Genomic DNA, 20,753 nt, shown 5'->3' on the forward strand with positions numbered 1-20,753 from the left:
TTCGATCAACCAACCTCTCGGGATCGCCCCTGACCGTGCATGCACACATACACACACGCCATGATGAGAAGCCGGACATGGAAGCAAGCGATGCACTTTGGCACCTGTTGACTATCGTAGCTCACACGTACCGTTTTAAAGTTGCTTCCCTCAACTCTCTAGATTCCTATTCTTTGCCCGTGCCCTCGGTGAATTGTACACAAAGCACACTCTGAATGAGAAAAGTGACGATAAGAGCTATACCGCAACAGCTCTGATCACAAACTGCAATTGCAGACTGCTGAGCACTAACAACTTCCGGTGGCGTAGGTCACGCGCCACCGTAGTTTAATGATTTACCTGCTTTATTTTAGTTATTAAATATTTTTTTTGTGAAAATGAGACTGATAGGATGATTAGGGTGCAGTGTACATTAACACAAAAAATATATTACTAACATGTACAAAGACACACAAATGTTTTGTTTTGGTTTTTTTTCTCCTCTGCACCTTTCAGATCTACTTGTGACCAGTCCTAGATCTACCGGTCGATCAGGATCGACGTAATAGGCACCCCTGTGCTAACCATTCCACCACCATGCCGCCCCTGTCAAACCTTAAAAAAATAAAATAAAATGTTTTGAGGTATGCACTTTAAATTAAGAGGAACATGACTTTAATTTGAACAGTTTACAAATGTAATTTCAAAGTGAGAAACACACTGGGGTTATTCTGATTGAATCTTTACTCTCCTTCTTGTCATGGTTCTGTTTGTGACCAACAGGTGGCACTGTAGGGATCTGCCTGCAGCTGCACACCTGTTGGTCATTGTGTCATTAGTTTGTTTGTTTAAAAGGACTCCCGACACGACCACTCGGGTTCGGGTCATTGTTGCCGTTTGTTGCTGTTGCTGTGTGCACGTGCCATGCTTTGTTTTCTGTCTTGGGTTTTTGCTTTTAATTTATTGTGATTTTGCTGGACTTTATTTGAATTAGTTTTTGAGTTTCTCCTGTGTATTCCTGTTTCATTTTTGTTAAATACATTTTGGTCAGCCACCTTGCTCCTTCCTGCCTCCCTGCCTTTTGGGGTCCTCCAACTACCACGTCGCAAAATGTGATACATCTGTTGTATTTTCAAGATGAATACATCTTTCATTTTTTGATCCAAGAACACATGTGCTTTGGTCAGACCTCTGAGAGTCCACCCATTCGGGTTGGGTTTATGACACCGTTACAAACACTGGACTCGGTGTATTTCCATGACAAAAAAAATTAATTGTAAAATAAATTCTTTGAATTTGGATTATGAAACTAACCGTTTAATACATTAGAAATGATGTAACCTTCTCTAACCTTTTGTACCAAGTATTTGTTCCAAAAATATTACCCTAAACGTTAAAATACAGTTGTGAAGTATGCCCAAGTGTTCATTCACAATGTGAACTAAACATTCCTTGATGTTCCTAAAATATTGGATCGTATGGTACTCAGAAAAATAAACATGATGCGTAGCCTACAATCGAATGTATGGGATTGCATGTTTGAAAGGGAAATATTGGAATGAATGTCGTGATTTGTTTTCTCCGGGCACTCCGGTTTCCTCCCACATTCCAAAAACAAAAGCATGGCAGCTTCATGGAACACTCTAAATTGTCCCTGGGTGTGTGAGTCTGAATGTGCGTGGATGGTTGTTTGTCTCTGTGTGCCCTGAGATTGGCTGGCAACCGGTTCAGGGTGTCCCCTGCCTACTGCTCGAAGACAGCTGGGATCGGCTGAAGCACGCCCGCGACCCTCGTGAGGATAAGCAGATCAGAAAATGGATGGATGGATGGATGTCGTGATTCTCCCCACCCACCTCACGTCCAACTTTGCAGATGAGCCATATTGTTTTAAAATAAATGATGTAAAAGTATTCATTCATATACACTAAAACAACATAAAAAAAGACAAAACAAGGCACTTTGGATGAACACAAGTCCCAAGCCAAACTCACGGCATTTATAAAACAAGACAAACGTGACTGATGATGGCAGAAACAAAAACAAAGAATCAAGAAACCCTGCAACTCCATCCGAGCCAATTGACGAGACATCGAACTAGACCGTGCCAGGACGAGTGGTTGAGCGGGTGCCTGCTTTGATGTTCAACATGATTTCTAGCATTCTCTGATGGATTCATCTTTGCTCCATGTAGAAGTCTATGGATGGCCCTCTCCGGAATATCCATCTAGCCAGTTTCGTACATACATGGTGGTAATAAAGTATGATGAGCTATATTTCCCATGATTATTCATGCCAATGGGGATCAACTGGACAACCCTCACATATGTCTTTTCACAAACGCATCATGCAACGGATTTCATACTGTCTGTTTGATGCAGTTAGATCTATTATGTGACAAGCAACGGTTCCTCCATGCGGGATCCTTCTTTTTGTCCTCCTCCTCTGCCGTCACCACCGTTTGTGTGTCTGGAGATGTCCTGGTAGCTTGAGAGATTCAGCAGGGCGATGTTCTCCTTCTCTGCCTCCCTCACCATGACACTCCATTGTAAGAATGTGGTCACTGGAAATGATCAGGATGGCAGGAGTGTGGGTACTCAGCTCTTTGGAGTTCCAAAGTTTTTTTTTCATCAATGGGTTGTTTTGATCTGGTTTGAGATTGATTGGTTTATATCTTCTGAAAAGGGGGGCTGACAACACGCCTTTTCACCATCTGCGTTGTTTGTTTAGGTAGATTGCGAGAGAGAGAGAGAGAGAGAGAGAGAGAGAGAGAGATGGACATTCCATGGGGGTGGGGGTTGAATGATTTTATTGCATTTTTTTCCTTTAATACCAACATTATTAATCCACATGCGGCCAGACAAACATTTTCACATGACCTGCTGTTTGTTTTCTTGTCATTTTTGCTGATCTCATAAAATGTTTTTTAAAAAACAAAGGAAAAAAAAAGAAAGCATACTCAAGTCCGAACACTCAAGTAAAGTGTAATGGTAGATATCAAAACTCGAGCGGAAACAAAAAAAAACCTCAAGTACTGTCCTGAGTCACTATTGACTAACTTTTGAGTCACTATTGACTAACTTTTGTGTCATTCTGTCTTCGTCAGTGCATGAATGTGCATCACTCAGCTTGAGCTTTTTTGCTGAAACAATACACAAAGTATTGTATGGGATGGTTTTACCGCCTGCTTTGCGAAATCAATTTACAATTACCTCAAATAATGATTCTTGGGAGAAAAAACTAACAAAAGGAAAAAAAAATCTCTTGTCAACACACATCTGTTCTAAAAAATAAAAAAAAGAGATATGCATGTGAGTAAGTCCAATACACATCCAAATATTTTTCAGCGTGTGTCAGAAAATTATTCCTGGGAATTTTGGTTGCAGTACATCCCGATATCAGCTTTGGCAGTTGAGAGAGCAACGTGTTTCTCCACAACGCCCATAACCAACTCTCCCCCCCGGTAATTCTATGACGAATTACCTTCTCTACTTGTAACGGCATCCGACTGCCATGGCACAGCTTGTTTGGGTGCAGTCTAAAAAGCTGATAAAACAATTAAAAGAGGCAGGCATGAAAACAGGACCGAATAATCAGAGGAAGATTCTTCGATGTATCTTCCATACATCGAAGAATAAAAAAACAAAACAAACGGAAGAGGAAAAGAGCAGGCGTTAGAGGCCACGCAGGGAAATAATAGCAAGTTGGCATGAATCACAAAGTACCGGAGAAAGGAGGAGGGGAAAGAGAAAGAGAGAGAGCCGGCGAAAGAACCACCCCCCACCCTCAATGGAATTTATTTGCGGTTTTGTAACTGCATGGTCGCAAAGGCAGATTGGCCCCGACCTCAACTTGTTGCACTACAAGAGATTTTGTCACTCTGGAATCGAAATATGAAGAGAAGGTCCTCTAGTGAACATGTCGGAGGAGATGAAAATGGACATCAAATGCTTTCCGGTGAACCTCCGAGGGAGAAAGACACAAAAGTTGAACTGGGGAAGAAGGTGACATTGCTTTCAGGGATTTCAGTCATTGTTGGGATCATGATTGGAGCTGGGATCTTCATCTCGCCAAAAGGAATCCTAAAATACTCGGGCAGCATTGGGATGTCTCTGATAGTCTGGATTGCTTGCGGCGTGCTTTCACTGTTTGGTGAGTTTTTGAACGTATTTAATCTTTCCCATGTTTCGTGGTGGAAGCAGACATTAACTTGTGATGAACACTTGCCAAATGTGCGCCTCCAGAAGGAGCCAATTAAAAAAACCCTACTCCAGCATTTTTAGATTCTTATTTTCATAGAAATTCTCATGTGTTAAACACTGAAGACCTTCCCTTCATCTTTGAAAGACATTGCAAACATTGGGACCAAATCCCTTTCATATCAATGAAACAATACTCTGTTACTATTTGATAGTACTTTTGATTCCTAACTCAATTTGTTGTTGAAATATTGACATGAATATGAAATCCAGGTATACTATTATAATACAGGTATATTATGAAATGTAATAATTTGGTGAGGTAAATACAACTGCGACAAGTCTATACATTTATAAGAACCCTCGTAGGGAAACCCTAACGACGATATAGCCCCGACACTCCCCACTCCCCGTCTAAATTGTATGGAGATGTGTCCGGGTGTGAGTGGTTGTTCGTCTTCTCATGCTCTGCTATTGGCGGGCGACCAGTCGAGGGTGTACCCCATCCATCTTTCACCCAGTCAGCTCTGAGAGACTTTGGGTCTCATAAATCCTATTTTTAATCACTTATTAAATTTAACCTTTGGTATGATACCACTTGCCGCTGTAGATGAGATCAAATATAAAACACGAACTACAAGAAATAAAAGAAAAACATAATATTACAGTTATATAACTAGCAATAATGGTAAAATAATGAAATGTTATATTAATAGATGAAATCTTATTTTCTATATACAAGAGCTCCGTTCATGTTGGCATTTGGCATACAGGAGGTCCAGTTTATCCTCACTAGGGTTGCGGGGGGTGCCGGAGCCTATCCCAGATGTCTTTAGGCAATAGGCGGGGGACACCCCGAATTGGTTGCCAGCCAATCGCAGCGCAAACAGAGACAACAACCATGCACGCCCACACTCACACCTAGGGACAATTTAGAGCAGGAGTCCCCAAACTTTTTCCTGTGAGGGCCACATAACTTTTCCCTTCTCTGATGGGAACCTCGGTACCTCTGCACTGTGAAGTCGACGTGCTAACCACTGGACTACCGGGCCATCCCATTGCTAGAGATTTGGAACACAAATAAAATTAACCTGAGTCGGTAATGATCAGTTGAGAATTATTGTCAGGATCGTCCCAAATGAACTTTTCCGGAAACCAATGCAAGTAAATTCTGATGATTCTGATTCTGATTCTGATTCAAAATGGGAATTTTGTAAGAATCAAAATTGTGAGTAAAGTATGACATCACTATTTACGATTTAATGAGATGACAAATATTAGTTATCATTAATTATCGATATGCTTAAGTGGTTGAAGAGATCAACTCAAGTAAATGTTGTATGAAACTGGTGAAAATGAATAGTAATTAATAATAGTTTTGCTGTTAGATCATCACAACAGATTTAAAAAGCAGGACGAATGGCCTAAATTATAAAACTCACCTTTAGTCAAAATTTAACTTCAGACAAGGGGGTGGTGGGGGAGCTGTTTGCTTTGGCCTCAAAATGGTTAGCAACGACCACTGACTGAGCCAAGTAAAGTGTGCTCATTCGCAGATCGCGCTTGTATGACAAGAGCAACTCTGAGAACTCCTGTGGAGAACCTCGAAGCCATGCAGAAGAAAACAATTCCCCAGACTTTATTCCTTGCTGTCCCCTTGACTGCATCTTTGACTTCATATGGGCCAAACAGATCCTGGGTTGTATACTCAAGAAGGCCTGCCCTTTGTGTGCGCTCCAACGGGAGGTCACCCATCACTTGCTGGCATACTCTAGCTCTTTGCTTTCGGCAGTGGATGCAGACATTTATTACTCTTCTGACGACGTGACGGCCCTGTATGATCCAGGCTCTTTTCTAAGTGTCTAGGATAGTTGCTGCGACCCCCTCATGGTTCTTCTCATGAGCCTCGTAATGTGGCCAGTCTTGTTTGCATAGGCACCAGAGGAATAGCACTTTTGCTTTCATTCCAGGACTGAATGCGTCCTCCACAGAGTAGGAGTCATGTCCCCTCATCGACCACGAGTGGGTCAAGAGTTGTGTCATGGATTTCAGCTCCAACTTGGGCTTCAAGGGCAAGGCATTGGAAAGCTTCTCCTCTCTCAACAGCTATAAGACTGGGTTTAGGGTTTCTATTGACAGTGGGCTGGTGGTTGCCTCCTAACCAGGCCTCCACCGCCCGACGTGTCCAGGCAACCATACCACACAGCTTAGCGAGGGAGCTGAATCTCCCAGGCCCAATGAGGCGCACAAGGGCCACGACCTGCACCGATACGATAGAAAGAGGTGGAGTGGTCCCCAGTCTACCAAGCAGTCTGCTAGCTACCAAGACTGCTAGGCGGGGGACACCCCGAATTGGTTGCCAGCCAATCGCAGCGCAAACAGAGACAACAACCATGCACGCCAACACTCACACCTAGGGACAATTTAGAGCAGGGGTCCCCAAACTTTTTCCTGTGAGGGCCACATAACTTTTCCCTTCTCTGATGGGGGGCCGGTGTAAGTTTATAAGAGAAAAAGTGTGACGATCGTAGGGGAGCTTAAAACATTTATTGTTTTCCAGAAAGCCACACATAACCAAATAACCCATTCCAGGTTTTTTACAGAAAAAAAGTCAGGAAACAAATAATAACGCTATTAATTAAATAACTAACAACTAAAAAACTCTCTCTGAGTTATTTACAGAAAAAACAGGAAATAAATAATAACTAAATAACTCTCTCTGGCTTCTTCATAGAAAAAAAAGCCATGGAACATTAAATTTTTGTTGTGCCATGCACAATCTTAACATAAAAGTTCAGCTCAGTTGTCAGAGAAGAATCTCTCTGACACATATGAGCAGTCTCTTAAAGTTCTTGTGTTCCTTCCTTATAATCCTTTTGTAGGTTCCAGTCGGCTTATAGACACCGCTGTTTGCGGTTAGGGTTTTTTTGGGGCGATTTTAATACAGTGACAGGTCATTTTGAGGGTTAGAGGGCCGGGCCAAATGTGCGGACGGGCCGTAGTTTGGGGATCCCTGATTTAGAGTGTTCAATCAGCCTGCCATGCTTGTTTTCTGAATGTGGGAGGAAACCAGAGTACCCGGAGAAAACCCACGAAGACCCGGGGAGAACATGCCAACTCCACACAGGTAGGCCGGAGATGGAATTGAACCCGGTACCTCTGCACTGTGAAGTCGACGTGCTAACCACTGGACTACCGGGCCACCCCATTGCTAGAGATTTGGAACACAAATAAAATTAACCTGAGTTGGTAATGATCAGTTGAGGATTATTGTCAGGATCGTCCCAAATGGACTTTTCCGGAAACCAATGCAAGTAAATGGGAATTTTGTAAAAATCAAAATTGTGAGTAAAGTGTCACATCAATATTTACGATTTAATGAGGTGACAAATATTCATTCATTCATTCATTCATCTTCCGAGCCGCTTGATCCTCACTAGGGTCGCGGGGGGTGCTGGAGCCTATCCCAGCTGTCTTCGGGCAGTAGTAAATGTTGAATGAAACTGGTGAAAATGAATAGTAATTAATAATAGTTTTGCTGTTAGATCATCGCAACAGATTTAAAAAGCAGGACGAAGTGGCCTAAATTATAAAACTCACCTTTAGTCAAAATTTAACTTCAGACAAGGAGGGGTGGGGGGAGCTGTTTGCTTTGGCCTCAAAAAGGTTAGCGACGACCACTGACTGAGCCAAGTAAAGTGTGCTCATTCGCAGATTGCGCTTGTATGACAAGATCAACTCAGAGAACTCGTGTGAATTGCCCAACACACTGACCACTGAAACTGAATCTGTACATCAAGGTAACATCCATCCATCTATCAATCCATTTTCTGAACTGCTTATCCTCACAAGCGTCATGCGACGTGCTGGAGCCTACCCCAGCTGTCTTTGGGCAGTAGGCAGGGGACATCCTGAACTGGTTGCCAGCCAATCGCAGGGCACACAGAGACGAACAACCATCTGCACTCACACCTCAGGACAATTTAGAGTGCCCTATAAACCTGCCACACATTTTTTGGAATGTGGGAGGAAACCGGAGTAGCCGGAGAAAACCTACGCAGGCACGGGCAGACCATGCAAACTCCACACAGGAAGGCCTCTGTGCTATCCTTCAGGCCAGCTCTCTCTAGCCACTGATAGGACTTCTTGAGATCAACCACTTCAGTTATGGTCCGGTGGTACATCCTGTGCAGGGGGTTGTCCTCCCATGATGGTCCCTCTTCCAGCGCCTCATCATCTGTTCCCCATTGTCTGAGACATTCTCAGAGTACGTCATCCGTTGGAGCCTTCTCCTTGATGTATTCATGGAGCTTAGTGTTTCCTCCTGGACAGTAGCTCTCACACTCACTAGTCCCCGGCCTCCTTTCTTTCGGCTTGCGTACATTCTCAGGGTGCTGGATTTGGGATGGAACCTCCATGCATGGTTAGGAGATTTTGGGTCTTAACGTCCGTGGTCTGAATCTCTTCCTTTGGCCACCTTATTATTCCTGCAGGGTATCTGATCACTGGTAGGGCATTGCTGTTTCTTGCCCGGGTCCTATTCTTGCCATTGAGCTGGCTTCTTAGGACTTCCCTCACTCGCTGGAGGTACCGTAGTTTCACAACCATTCGATGCTGTTTCTTGCCATTGTCCTATTCTTGCCATTGAGCTGGCTTCTTAGGACTTCCCTCACTCGCTGGAGGTACCGTAGTTTCACAACCATTCGATGCACCGTATTGTTAGGTGCAGTCTCATTAATGGGTGCTATTTCTGTATTTGACACATAGACAAAACGCACTGTATTATTGGGCGCAGTTTTACAGTGGTAAAACATACACCAGCTTAAACATACGGCATGCATGCGCGCACGCTAAAAACACGTTAGCTTGAAGCATAAGGTAGCATGCCAAGACATCAGAGATGTGTTCCTCGAGCTGGTCCTCGAGAGCTGGTCCTTGGCCTTGAGGACCGGCTCGAGGACCGAGGGGGCGGTCCTTGGTTCTCGGCCTTGGCCTCGGAGTCAAGTCCTTGGTCCTCGGGCTTGGCGTCAAGTCCTTGGCCTCAGGAGTCAAGTCCTTGGCCTTGGATTGCCAGTCCTCGGACACTATGAGGGATTAAAGCCTCGAAACCCTTGTATGAGGAGTGCAAAAATCGCGAAGGAATCTAATAAATTCCATCCAAGGAAACCCATATTGATGGATTTACTCTGGCGCTTTAAGAGGGTCGGGTCTGCCACTGACAGGTAACAGTCAGCGCAACGCATAAAGAGCGGCATCGCAGTTAGTTTCAATCACGGTTTGTTGCGTTCTCGATCGGCAGTTTAAATAGCGTGTAAAGCCTTTCTATAACAGTGGTGTCTTATTTAGTTATTTTTGCGCAGTCGTCACGTTTGTGCAGTCGCACTAGAATGTTTGTTTGAATTAAGTAATTTGCGTTACAGCTGGAGTCAATAATGTCGGCAGTTCACTTCCGGCCGGGTTTGGCCGTTGGGATTTGGAGTCCTTTTGCCCGATTCCAGTTATGTTTGCAGAATGCTTTCTCATGTTTGAAATAATGAATATTGATAACACATAGTTTAAAATCATGGTTGATTTAATTATTTTTTATGATTATTGTGAATTTGAAGGTGTTAAATTACTTAATGTAGTATTAGTGGGAGTGGTAATAATAGTAGTACTCAGAGAATGTTTAGAGATTCAGCCATCTCGTTTACCTATGCGTCCCACTTAGTTGACGCATAATTTCCCATGGGACGGACAGTTCCGAACAACGTGCGTTTTTGGGACGCAAGGAAATTTCTCAGTGAAAACAAACAAATAAACAAAAAAACTACGGAAAGCCTGAGGATTTCACAGGAACAATCGTTACCGAGTAGCGTGTCGTTTCCGTGGCATCATTTTCACGGTACCGAAAAATAGTTTAATTAGTCACCGCACTTGAATTGATTGTGTGATCCACGCGATTTCACTGCGCCTGTGTGTTTGTGATGTGGTGTGGTGTGTGACTGTGTTTCTTCTAATTTACTTTCGTTTTGTTTTGTTTTCAGTGTTGGGGGGGGGACACAACAGATGACGTCATGTGCGCATGCGGGTTGTTATTTTAGTCCGCAAACTGAGGAATTGCGCGGATGAAAGTTTGAGATGGCGGCGAAAAAAATTCACCAAAGTTTACTAATTACGATATTTAAGAAATGGGAATGCTTGTCTGATTTTTCGTATGAATCGTCCAAAGGGCGTATCACTAAACTCACCTGTGACGTATGCACAGAACGCGAGAGCGAAATATGACGCGAGGCACGATTACGAGGCAAATTGGTCATTAGATTTGTAGGCTAATCGCTGTGAAAAATATAATGAAACAGTATCTGTTATTCTATAATGTCCTGGTTGTAGCATGGTAACTTTGTGGATAAAACATTCATCACGGGGTGTACAAGCGCAGTCATGGCGTAGGACACACGGCTGCAGAGCTCCTTGATCACTTCGAGCAACGCCGTACCTTATTAGTATTTTGACGAGTTTTATTTGTATTTAAAGGCGTTGACGAAATGCCTAAAGCAAACAAAAAGTCGGTTTCACGGTTTGAAATAACCCACTCAGACGGAGAGTATCGTGCCGCACGAACCCGGGGAGCTACGGGCTAATGAGGCTACAACTAACCTATCAACGATCCTGCAAGAATTAAGGGAATTCCGGCGTGAAAGCCCCAATCAAGGGGCTTTTCTCACCGAAATCAAGGACGAAATTAAGACGACTAACAACAGAATAGATGACGTCGAAACGAGGATCTCAGAGACGGAAGAAAGAGTGCTGGGGCTGGAAGAAGTTACGAAGGAGCTCCTACAGCTACAAGCTAAAATGCAAGATAAGATTACTGGTCAAGAGGGACAAGCAAGACGGGACAATATAAGAATTTATGGTGTTGAGGAGGGGCCTCAGACCAACTCGGCAACGATGATAGTGTTTTGTAGAACATCTCTTTAAAGAAAAGCTCGAGCTTTCCACCTCCACCGATCTGAAGATTGAGCGGGCGCACCGAGCGCTAGGCCGTAAACCTCCTGCCGATTCCCCCCCGAGGTCTATTATAGTAAGATTTGCCAGCAATAAGATGAAGGAGGAGGTCCTGCGTAAAGTTTGGCACAAGAAGGGATTTCTGTACAAAGAGAAGAGAGTTTTGGCAACCACGACTATGCTCCAGAGACCCTGAGGAAACGCCTGGAATATGCAGAGGCGAAGAAGGTGCTGCGGGAGAAAGGGATACCATTCCAGACTTCGTTTCCAGCGAGGATGAGAGTATTCTACGAGTGAGAAACGTGCCTTTACAACTCAGCGGAGGTGGGCACTTCCGACATGCTGAAGAGGGGTTTTCCCGTGGCTGTATACAAACCTCCTACCACCTGGATTGACAGAATTAACAACAGACTGTGGCATCGGTCTGCGAGCGGTGAGGAACAACAGCGGGCAAATCCACGTGAGGGTTTCAAAAAGAAACTGGCCGCATACAGGAGAGTGGACAATGAAAATTGTTGAAGCATGACGAGGTGACGAGATTTTCCACTGTGGGACAACCAAGGGTTCGTTGAATTGAACAGTATTTGGGTTTTTGTGTGAATATGCTTGGGCATGGGTGTAAGCATGCGTGTGTTGGCGTATACGTGAACAGGTGTTTGTCGGGGTATGAATGGGTGTGTGGACAGTTAGGTATGATTGCACAGGGGTGTATGTGAGTAAGAGTGTATTAGTAAGCACTGTAGGAACATGTGGAAAGGTGTCAGAGATTTTCTCGAACAAAGTTAAAGAAACGACTCGGCACACAGGAAAATTGTCTTCAATATCGGCGGAAGCGGACCTCTGAGAGCGAACGACGGTTGTTGCTCCGCGATCACACTCAAAGTCCCGTCTCCGCGAGTTTTACATTTTATTGTAACATATGCAAAATACAAGAAAAACACTGCCCCCGATATTTGCATTGTGATTGGTTACCTGTTGTTCAACCTCGAACCACCAGTACAGTGGCGCCTTTTCTGTCTGATCTACATTGAATCAACATGTTGCCGACTTTGCGGATGGCCAATGTCGCCTGGGCGCGACGGGTGTTCTCACCTCGTCTTTTGTTGCTCGCCCACTGTTCCCGAATTATTCATTCTGTTCCCGAATTATTCATTCCCCTTTTGTGACCAAGTTTCGCCTTCTCCCCTGTGGTCGCCCACCTGTATTAACGTGTTAGTGTGGACTTTAACAGCCCGCCGGCCAAATGGCCGGCGCCTTTTTGTGTAGGCATTTGGGGGTGCTGGATATGCACCCAAACGTTTAGATGTGCCCAAATTGAATGAAACTTTAAACATGATACAATTTAGCTCATAGATTCCTCTAACAAAAGGTATGTAGGGGAATAGGTAGGTGCGAGTATGTGTGTGGGTGTATGTATGTATATGTGAAATGCAACTAGGTGTTTATACTTCAGAGTATACGTGAGTCATTGAGTATGTATGCCTGTTCGTGTGTGTACTTATGTGTGCATGTATGTATACATAGATATGATCGGGGACGCTTGGACTCCTATGCATAAATGTGTTTGGGGAGCGACGACTAACGGAGGGCCCTCTACATGGGAACTGTAGTGGAGGCTTCCCCTCCGAGCCAGCAGAAGATCCTGTTTTTTTGGGGGGTCAAATTTGAGACCTCACAGCGGAGTGTTTACTCGGCGGAACTTTCGCAAGTTACTGAGTTTGTTCTTCTCAGATCTTGTGCTATTTTTGTTTTTTTCTTTTTTTTCATTTACATGTCAGAGTATGAGTGGAAAATGGGTCGTTTAAGCAATAGGCATTGTTTACTTTTTGATGGAGAGTCACAAAATGCCACTTAGGTTCGCTTCGTATAATGTGAAAGTTATCCTAAATCCTATCAAGAGAAGCAAAATTCTGGGCAAAATGGCGAAAGACAAGGTAGACATAATGTTTCTGCAAGAAACCCACCTAAATGACTTGGAACATTTGAAAATTAGAAGACAAGGATTTAAACAGGTGTTTTCAGCCTCCTACGAGAAAGGACATAGGAGGGGGGTGTCTACTGGTATTTCTACAAAAGTAATATTTTAGGTGCAGTCAGAAATTAAAGACAAGGAAGGGAGGTACAATATGATTGTGGGTAAAATGGAGGGATCTGTTGTGACCCTAATAAATGTTTATGCTCCACTTGGGGCATCGTGGGGGTTCTACCGACATATTTTTGACTTAATGATAACTTAGGCCCAAGGATTGGTCATATGTGGTGGTGACTTTAATATAAGATTGGATTTCAAAATGGACTTGCCACAAACATCACAGCAGCACAATAACCCAATGGCTGAGAAAGTGGGAAAGATGATAAAGGAGATGGGCATATGTGATGTATGGAGAGAGCTTAACCCAACTACCAGAGATTACACTTTTTACTCAGCGCCACATACTTACTCAAGGATTGATTACTTTTTCATGTACAGTAAAGATCTCGGCCTTATAAGGACATGTAAAATTGGAATAACGAACCAGGCCATAGCCCAGTTTATTTAGATCTGCAAGTAAAATATAATAAAGGTCCATGGGCATGGAGGCTTAACTTAAATGCACTTAAGGGAAAGATGAGGGAGGAAATAAAAGAGGAAATCTCACCATTTTTGTCAGAAAATGACAACAGAGCGGTGTCCCCAATTATGGTGTGGGATGCAGGCAAGGCAGTTTTGAGAGGGAAAATTATTGGCTTCGCAAAAGAAATCCAGACTGGAGAAATTGGAGAAACTTGAAAACTCATTGCAGCAATTAGAGAGACAACATTAAAAAAAACGTTCAGTCGGAGGTGGACCAAAAAATTAAGGCAGTTAAAAATCAGATAAAAGATATCTATGATCTAGTCGTTCAGAAAAAAGTTACTTTCTTAAAACAAAATTACTACGAGGCGGTTAGTAAAGCAACGAGAAACCTGGCATATAAATTAAGGAAACAACAAGCCTAGAGGGTGGTACATAAAATTAAGGATCCTTGTACCAGACAAATGAAACATGACTTCAAGGATATCCAAAGTTGCTTCGAAAGATACTATAAAGATCTCTATTCTCTAAGGGTCCCTGACGATGGGGGAGCTCCTGACGCTATGTTGGAGTCACTCAACCTCCCAACGGTCCCAAGAGATCAAAATGAAGTTCTCATGGCTGAAGTGATTATGGGTGAATTACAGAAGGCTATTTTCCGACTAAAGCCGAATAAATGCCCGGGCACGGATGGATTTCCCTCCGAGTGGTACAAGGCTTACAGTGACATTTTATCGCCACTACTACTGAGAACATTCAATTGGGTCCTAGCAAAAGGAACCATCCCCCCCCTCTTGGCGATCATTGCTTTGATACCAAAAAAGGGGAAGGACAAAACAGACGTTTCCGTCCAATTAGCATCTTGAACCAAGACTATAAACTTTTTACATCGATTTTAGCAAGACGTTTGAAATTGATACTTCCAGATATTGTACACTTAGATCAGACGGGCTTTATTAGGCAAAGACAGACTATGGATAACGTCAGAACAACCCTACACATAATTGCTCATATAAAGGCACATGACTTGGATGCGGAAAAGGCCTTTGACTCAGTCAACCGGTCATATTTATATAAGGTACTACGGAGATTTAAATTCAAGGACAATTTTATAAGAACTATACAGGCTATATACGATATGCCAATAGCAAAAGTAAGGATAAATGGAGGATCTACAGATTTTTTCAATCTAGAAAGGGGATGCCGACAGGGGTGCCATATTTCCCCACTCTTATTTGCCATTTTTATCGAGCCCCTAAGTCAGTGGATAAGGCAGAAAGACGAGATCGAGGGGATAACCGTTGGACAGGATACTCATAAATTAGCCCTATTTGCGGACGATATATTAATATTTCTGGGAAAACCATCTACCTCTTTGCCAGAATTGCTTTCTACGATCAGTGAGTACAGAGGATTTTCGGGATACAAACTCAATATACAGTATTTTCATGACTATAAGGCGCCATTAAAAGTCTTAAATTTTCTCCAAAATGGACAGGACACCTTTGATGCGGAGCGTCTTTTGTATGCGCTGAGTTCCAAAATCTGACTGACAGCCGACACGCTGTTTATATAGAGAAAAGGCGGAAGTGACTTGACAGGCATGCGGCAAATAAGTTGGCCAATCAGGGAAGGGTGGGCGTGTATATATACATATATGGAGAGGGAGACAGAGAGAGAGAGAGAGAGAGAGAGAGAGAGAGAGAGAGAGAGAGAGAGAGAGAGAAGGCAGACGTGAAAGAGGAAAGGCATGCAGCAGTCCGCCAATGGGTGAAGGGTGGGCGTGTAAGTAGACGCTAAAGGGTCACCCCGAGCAGGTACCAACACCTGTATAGAGTGTGGCAATGTGCATTGTTGCAAAACAACTTCGGTTTTGGTTTCTAAAAACCCCCGAAAATAAATTCTACAAAGATACACGCCTATGAAGCTCAGATCAAACTTCAAGCCATCGGTTATGCTTTTGGCATGCGTGCCCATCTCACAGCAGCGGTGAAAAACCAAGTCAAGCAAATGAACTCTGAGCTTGCCGTTATTCCTGGAGGCTTGACTAAAGAACTCCAACCGCTGGACATCGGCATCAACCGGGCGTTCAAAGTAAAGTTGCGAACGGCATGGGAACAATGAATGATCGATGGCAAACACAACTTTACAAAGAGTGAGAGGCAGCGCTGGGCGAGTTACGCCACAATTTGGAAAATGGATTGTGGCTGCTTGGACGAACGTGTCTGCTTGCACTGTTGTTCGAGTTTTTGGCAAAGCCGGCACATTTCTGAGGAGCCACATGGCAATGAGAGTGACTCTGACAACGAGAGGGAACACGGCTTTTTTGATGGATTACCGGTACTTGCACAATTGTTCGATTCTGATACAGAGGATAAGGACTTTGGATTTCTGGGTGATGATTGATCGAAAAACGTGAGTACATTGTACGATGGCTAAATAAAATAAAACGGAACTCAGTTTTGCTTCCGTTGCCTTTTTAAAAACTTGTTTTTAGCTTGTATCTGTATATCTTGGCATGCTACCGTATGCTTCAAGCTAACGTGTTTTTAGTGTGCCCGCATGCATGCCGTATGTATATGTATAAGCTGGCGTATGTTTTACCACTTTAAAACTGCGGCCAATAATACAGTGCGTTTTGTCTATGTGTCTATGTGTTCTGACACTAGTTTTCATAGTGTCAGAAATAGCACCCATTTCTTAGACTGCGCCCAACCATATGGTGCGGCGAATGGTCGTGAAAATACGATACATAAAACTCAGATATTGTCATTTAAGTACTCTCCGAGCAATGTGATGAGAGATGAATTCAATTTTAACTGGGACTCAGAGTCGATCAGGTCCTTAGGCGTGAATATTCCAAAAGATTTAGATACAATTATGCTTGGAAATTATTCCCCTCTCATTGCCCAAATTAAGGCTGACTTGAACAGATGGAACCTGGTTCAATTCCTTGGATTACTGCAAAGAGTGGAAGCGATTAAAATGAACATGCTACCCAGACTACTATATCTATTCCAGACTCGAGCAATTGACTTATCCAAGGATATGTTCCAAGAGTTGGACAAAGTAATATCGCGATTTATTTGGCAAGGGAAGAGGCCAAGAATTAGATTCAAGACTCTACAATTGGCAAAAAGCAAGGGAGGCCTCTCCCTACCGAATATGTTAAACTACTATAGGGCAACCCAAGTAAAGATTTTGGCCAATATTTGTAATCCGTCCTATAGTGCGAAGTGGAAAGACATTGAATGTCAGCTATCTAGTAATATTCCACTACAAGCAATTATCAGGGACCCTGGTTTGGTCGATTGTCTTAAGAGTGTTAACCCTTAGATAAGAACCTCAATTAAGGTGTGGCACGGAATATTAAAGCAAGACAAAGCCCATATTTGCTTCTAAGATGGATTGGGTATGATTCGGATTTCTTACCAAACAGAATGGATACGGGATTTAAAAAATGGATTTGAAACGGGTTAAAGATATATAGGGACCTCCTTGAGGTGGGCGGGATGCGACAATTCCAAGATCTTAGAAACAATTTCGGATTGAGTAATCAAGATTTCTATCAATTCTTGCAGCTTAGACATTACTTAGAGAGATCTCGACGCACAGGATGGGTCCAACAAAGTGGTTTCGGCTTAATCAAGATTTTCCTACTATCGTATGGGTCAGATCCTGGAAGGGGTACTATATCGAAAATTTACAAAAAGTTGCAGGTACTAGAAGGTGGAGATACAACATATATAAAGAATAAGTGGGCTAAGGAGGGTGGCATTTCAATTCAACTGGAAGCATGGGAGAGAACAATAGCACAGCAATGGAAATGTACATCGGCTCTCTCTTGGAGGGAATTGGGTCAGGTTTTTTAGAGTTCTGCCCCAAGGGACTTCACAAGGAATGAATACAGCGTGTTGGAGATCCTGCAGTAATAGCAGAGCCTCACATTTTCATGTGTTTTGGGAATGCCCGGTCATCTCCAAATACTGGGAAGAGACAAGGGTAGGATTATCGGAACAGTGGTCCTTCCGACCTTTGAAGCCCTGTACTTGGGACTGGAACCTGACTTTACCATTAACTTTGCTCAGAAATATACCTACAACATCTTACTGTTAGCGAGCGGTGGTTGGGGAAATTTTTGAAATGGAGACACTGACATTTACTCTTCGAGGCGAACAAGAGAAATTTGAGACATTATGGGGTACCTGGATAAAATATACTGAAAAGTAAGGAAGTGCTTGAACAGATAGTTGAGTTACCCTCTTGGCCTGATTCCACTCAAGTTTATTTCTGTTTATTATTATTATTTTATTTTATTTCATTACTTTTCTATTCAAATGGCACAGTGCTCAGGACATTGTATATGTGGGAGGGCAGTAATTGTAACCAGTTTCACAGGGATGTCGATGTATGTATGTGCTATTTCGATCCCCGGAACTGGCGGGGTTCTATGTACTTAAACACGTGACCATGTTTTTCTTTTTTCTAAGTGTTTGAAAAAATTCAATAAAAAGTTTCATAACAAAAAAAACCCATTCGTCACAAGGTTTAGTAACGCTAATGTTAACTGTTGATGTGAACTAATGATGACGTGTGTTAAATTCTTTCGTCAAATTGATCGTAGATTACACATGCATCGTCTTGGAAGAGGATGTCAAGCTACGTCAATACTTACCTGCATTAATGATTACCAGTCAATTAATCTTTGCAGTGTTGTGTAATCTTGTGCAGTGATTGGAAAATACTCTGATGATGCCACATGCACATGAGTACACCAGTTTTTGATCCATTTATTTTTTGGAATAAACCTGGAGTACACAGCTGCTGATGTAAAGTTCATTGTTAATGCATAGTTCTCAAACACTGACCCTTGAAACATTATACTTTTGAGTTACGGAATTCTTGATTATCAATATCAGTCAAAATAGAAAAATGGGTTCCCATGATGAACGTTTACATTTGTTATCGTGGTTTCCCATTGGGTAATCCGACGGAACCGAAAAACGGTTCCCATGAATTTCCGAAATCCTCAGGCCTGCTCCTGAATTATTTAAATTTTTGCAGCATTTGTTTATCATTGTATGTCTATGTTGTTGTTTGTGTTTATCATATGCAATTGAATAAGTAGACCCTTTCAGAATTCGAAATTTGGGACTCTCTCAATCCATAATAGCACTCATACTTTTCTGATCAGCGAGTCCCTAGGACTCGCTGCCAGTAAACTGTAAAATTATCACTGAGAGATGACTGCTTTTTCTGCAGTCAGTGATTGACTTCTATGCAAATTCATTTCTCAACTTGTGTTCCGTGCAACGTCATGTCTGTTGAGTGTTGATTTACTTCATATTAAGAAACGACTGCACGAAAACATTAATTCATAAAGATATCCTTTATTTGTCCCGCAATGGGGAAATTACAATCAGAATTCAGAAAGGAAAAACGCTGGGTAGGGAGAGGGGAAAAAAAAACACGCTCGGACTATCCTCTTCTGAGGATAATTTAAGTCCAGGATTAAAAAAAAGACCCTAGCACATGAATAAGCATATAACAGTTACAACAAGTCACAAGACATAACATGTATTATATAGTTTCTTTAGCCAATAGGTGTGGACCATGTCCGGGCCTGGTGCTGTCCAGTTCTTCATATCCGAGACTCTTTTCCTGTATCCCTGCCACTGTTATGGTAACTGGGGTCTGTTCATTTATTCATTCATTCATTCATTCATCTTCCTAACCGCTTGATCCTCACTAGGGTCGCGGGGGGTGCTGGAGCCTATCCCAGCTGTCTCCGGGCAGTAGGCGGGGGACACCCTGAATCGGTTGCCAGCCAATCGCAGGGCACACAGAGACGAACAACCATTCGCACTCACACTCACACCTAGGGACAATTTAGAGTGTTCAATCAGCCTGCCATGCATGTTTTTGGAATGTGGGGGGAAACCGGAGCACCCGGAGAAAACCCACGCAGGCCCGGGGAGAACATGCAAACTCCACACAGGGAGGCCGGAGCTGGAATCGAACCCGGTACCTCTGCACTGTGAAGCCCACGTGCTAACCACTGGACTACCGGGCCGCCCTGTTCATTTATATATTCACAAAATATTCTGTATATAATATATAAATGTGTATATGCGTATGAAATGTGGAGTTTGCATGTTCTCCCCGGGCCTGCGTGGGTTTTCCCCGGGTGCTCCGGTTTCCTCCCATATTCCAAAAACATGCGTGGCAGGCTGATTGAACACTCTAAATTGTCCCTAGGGGTGAGTGTGAGCGTGGATGGTTGTTCGTCTCTGTGTGCCCTGTGATTGGCTGGCAACCGATTCGGGGTGTCCCCCACCTACTGCCCGGAGACAGCTGGGATAGGCTCCAGCACCCCCCGCGACCCTTGTGAGGATCAAGCGGTTCAGAAGATGAATGAATGAATGAATTAATTAATTAATTAATTAATTAATTAATGTATATCCTCATAAAACTTGGTCCTCGTCCCCTTGAAGTCCAAAAATAGGATGGACTAAATAAATGAGAATATGAGGAAAATTAAACCAAGAAAATCAAACTTTGCTTGTGAATTGTGACTCAACCAAAATATACAGTAAAAAAACAAGCTCTTACCTTCACATTTGTTGCACAACTTGTGAGGCAATCACTGTCATCATGAGTTTTGTAACCTTCAATGAGACTGTTGCACTCATCAGCAGGTGTTTGACTCACTATTCATGAGCAAACATTTATGTCAGGTGCTGTTCCCAGATGTAACATTGCAGCTCCTTCAACAGATGGTTGATTTTTTTTTTCAGGCCTCAATAGAAAGGGAGTTCAGAATCGTCCAATGTTAATTTCCATTCGTGGGTGTTTTAGCTGTGTGCTTGATTCACTATCCTGTTGCAAGACCCCTGAGCCAAGGACCAAGCTTCCTCACAGTGGGTGGCACATTTCCCTCGAGAATAGATTGATAGTCTTGAGATTGTACCATGCACAGACTCAAGACACCCTGCACCAGATACAGAAAAACAAAATGTAACGGCCCCTCCTCC

General features: G+C 43.1%; 1 protein-coding gene across 1 annotated transcript in view; it reads left to right on the forward strand.

The window, feature by feature from the left end:
* The first annotated feature begins 3,661 nt into the window (after positions 1-3,661).
* Positions 3,662-20,753, forward strand: part of LOC127596862 (cystine/glutamate transporter-like) — a 123,801-nt gene continuing 106,709 nt past the window's right edge. The window contains exon 1 of the mRNA XM_052059832.1: positions 3,662-4,128. Within this exon, the coding sequence (XP_051915792.1) occupies positions 3,795-4,128 (334 nt within the window). The 5' untranslated portion in view covers positions 3,662-3,794. The remainder of the gene's footprint in view (positions 4,129-20,753) is intronic.

The sequence above is a fragment of the Hippocampus zosterae genome, chromosome 1 (assembly GCF_025434085.1).
Source record: "Hippocampus zosterae strain Florida chromosome 1, ASM2543408v3, whole genome shotgun sequence".
Classification (NCBI taxonomy): domain Eukaryota; kingdom Metazoa; phylum Chordata; class Actinopteri; order Syngnathiformes; family Syngnathidae; genus Hippocampus; species Hippocampus zosterae.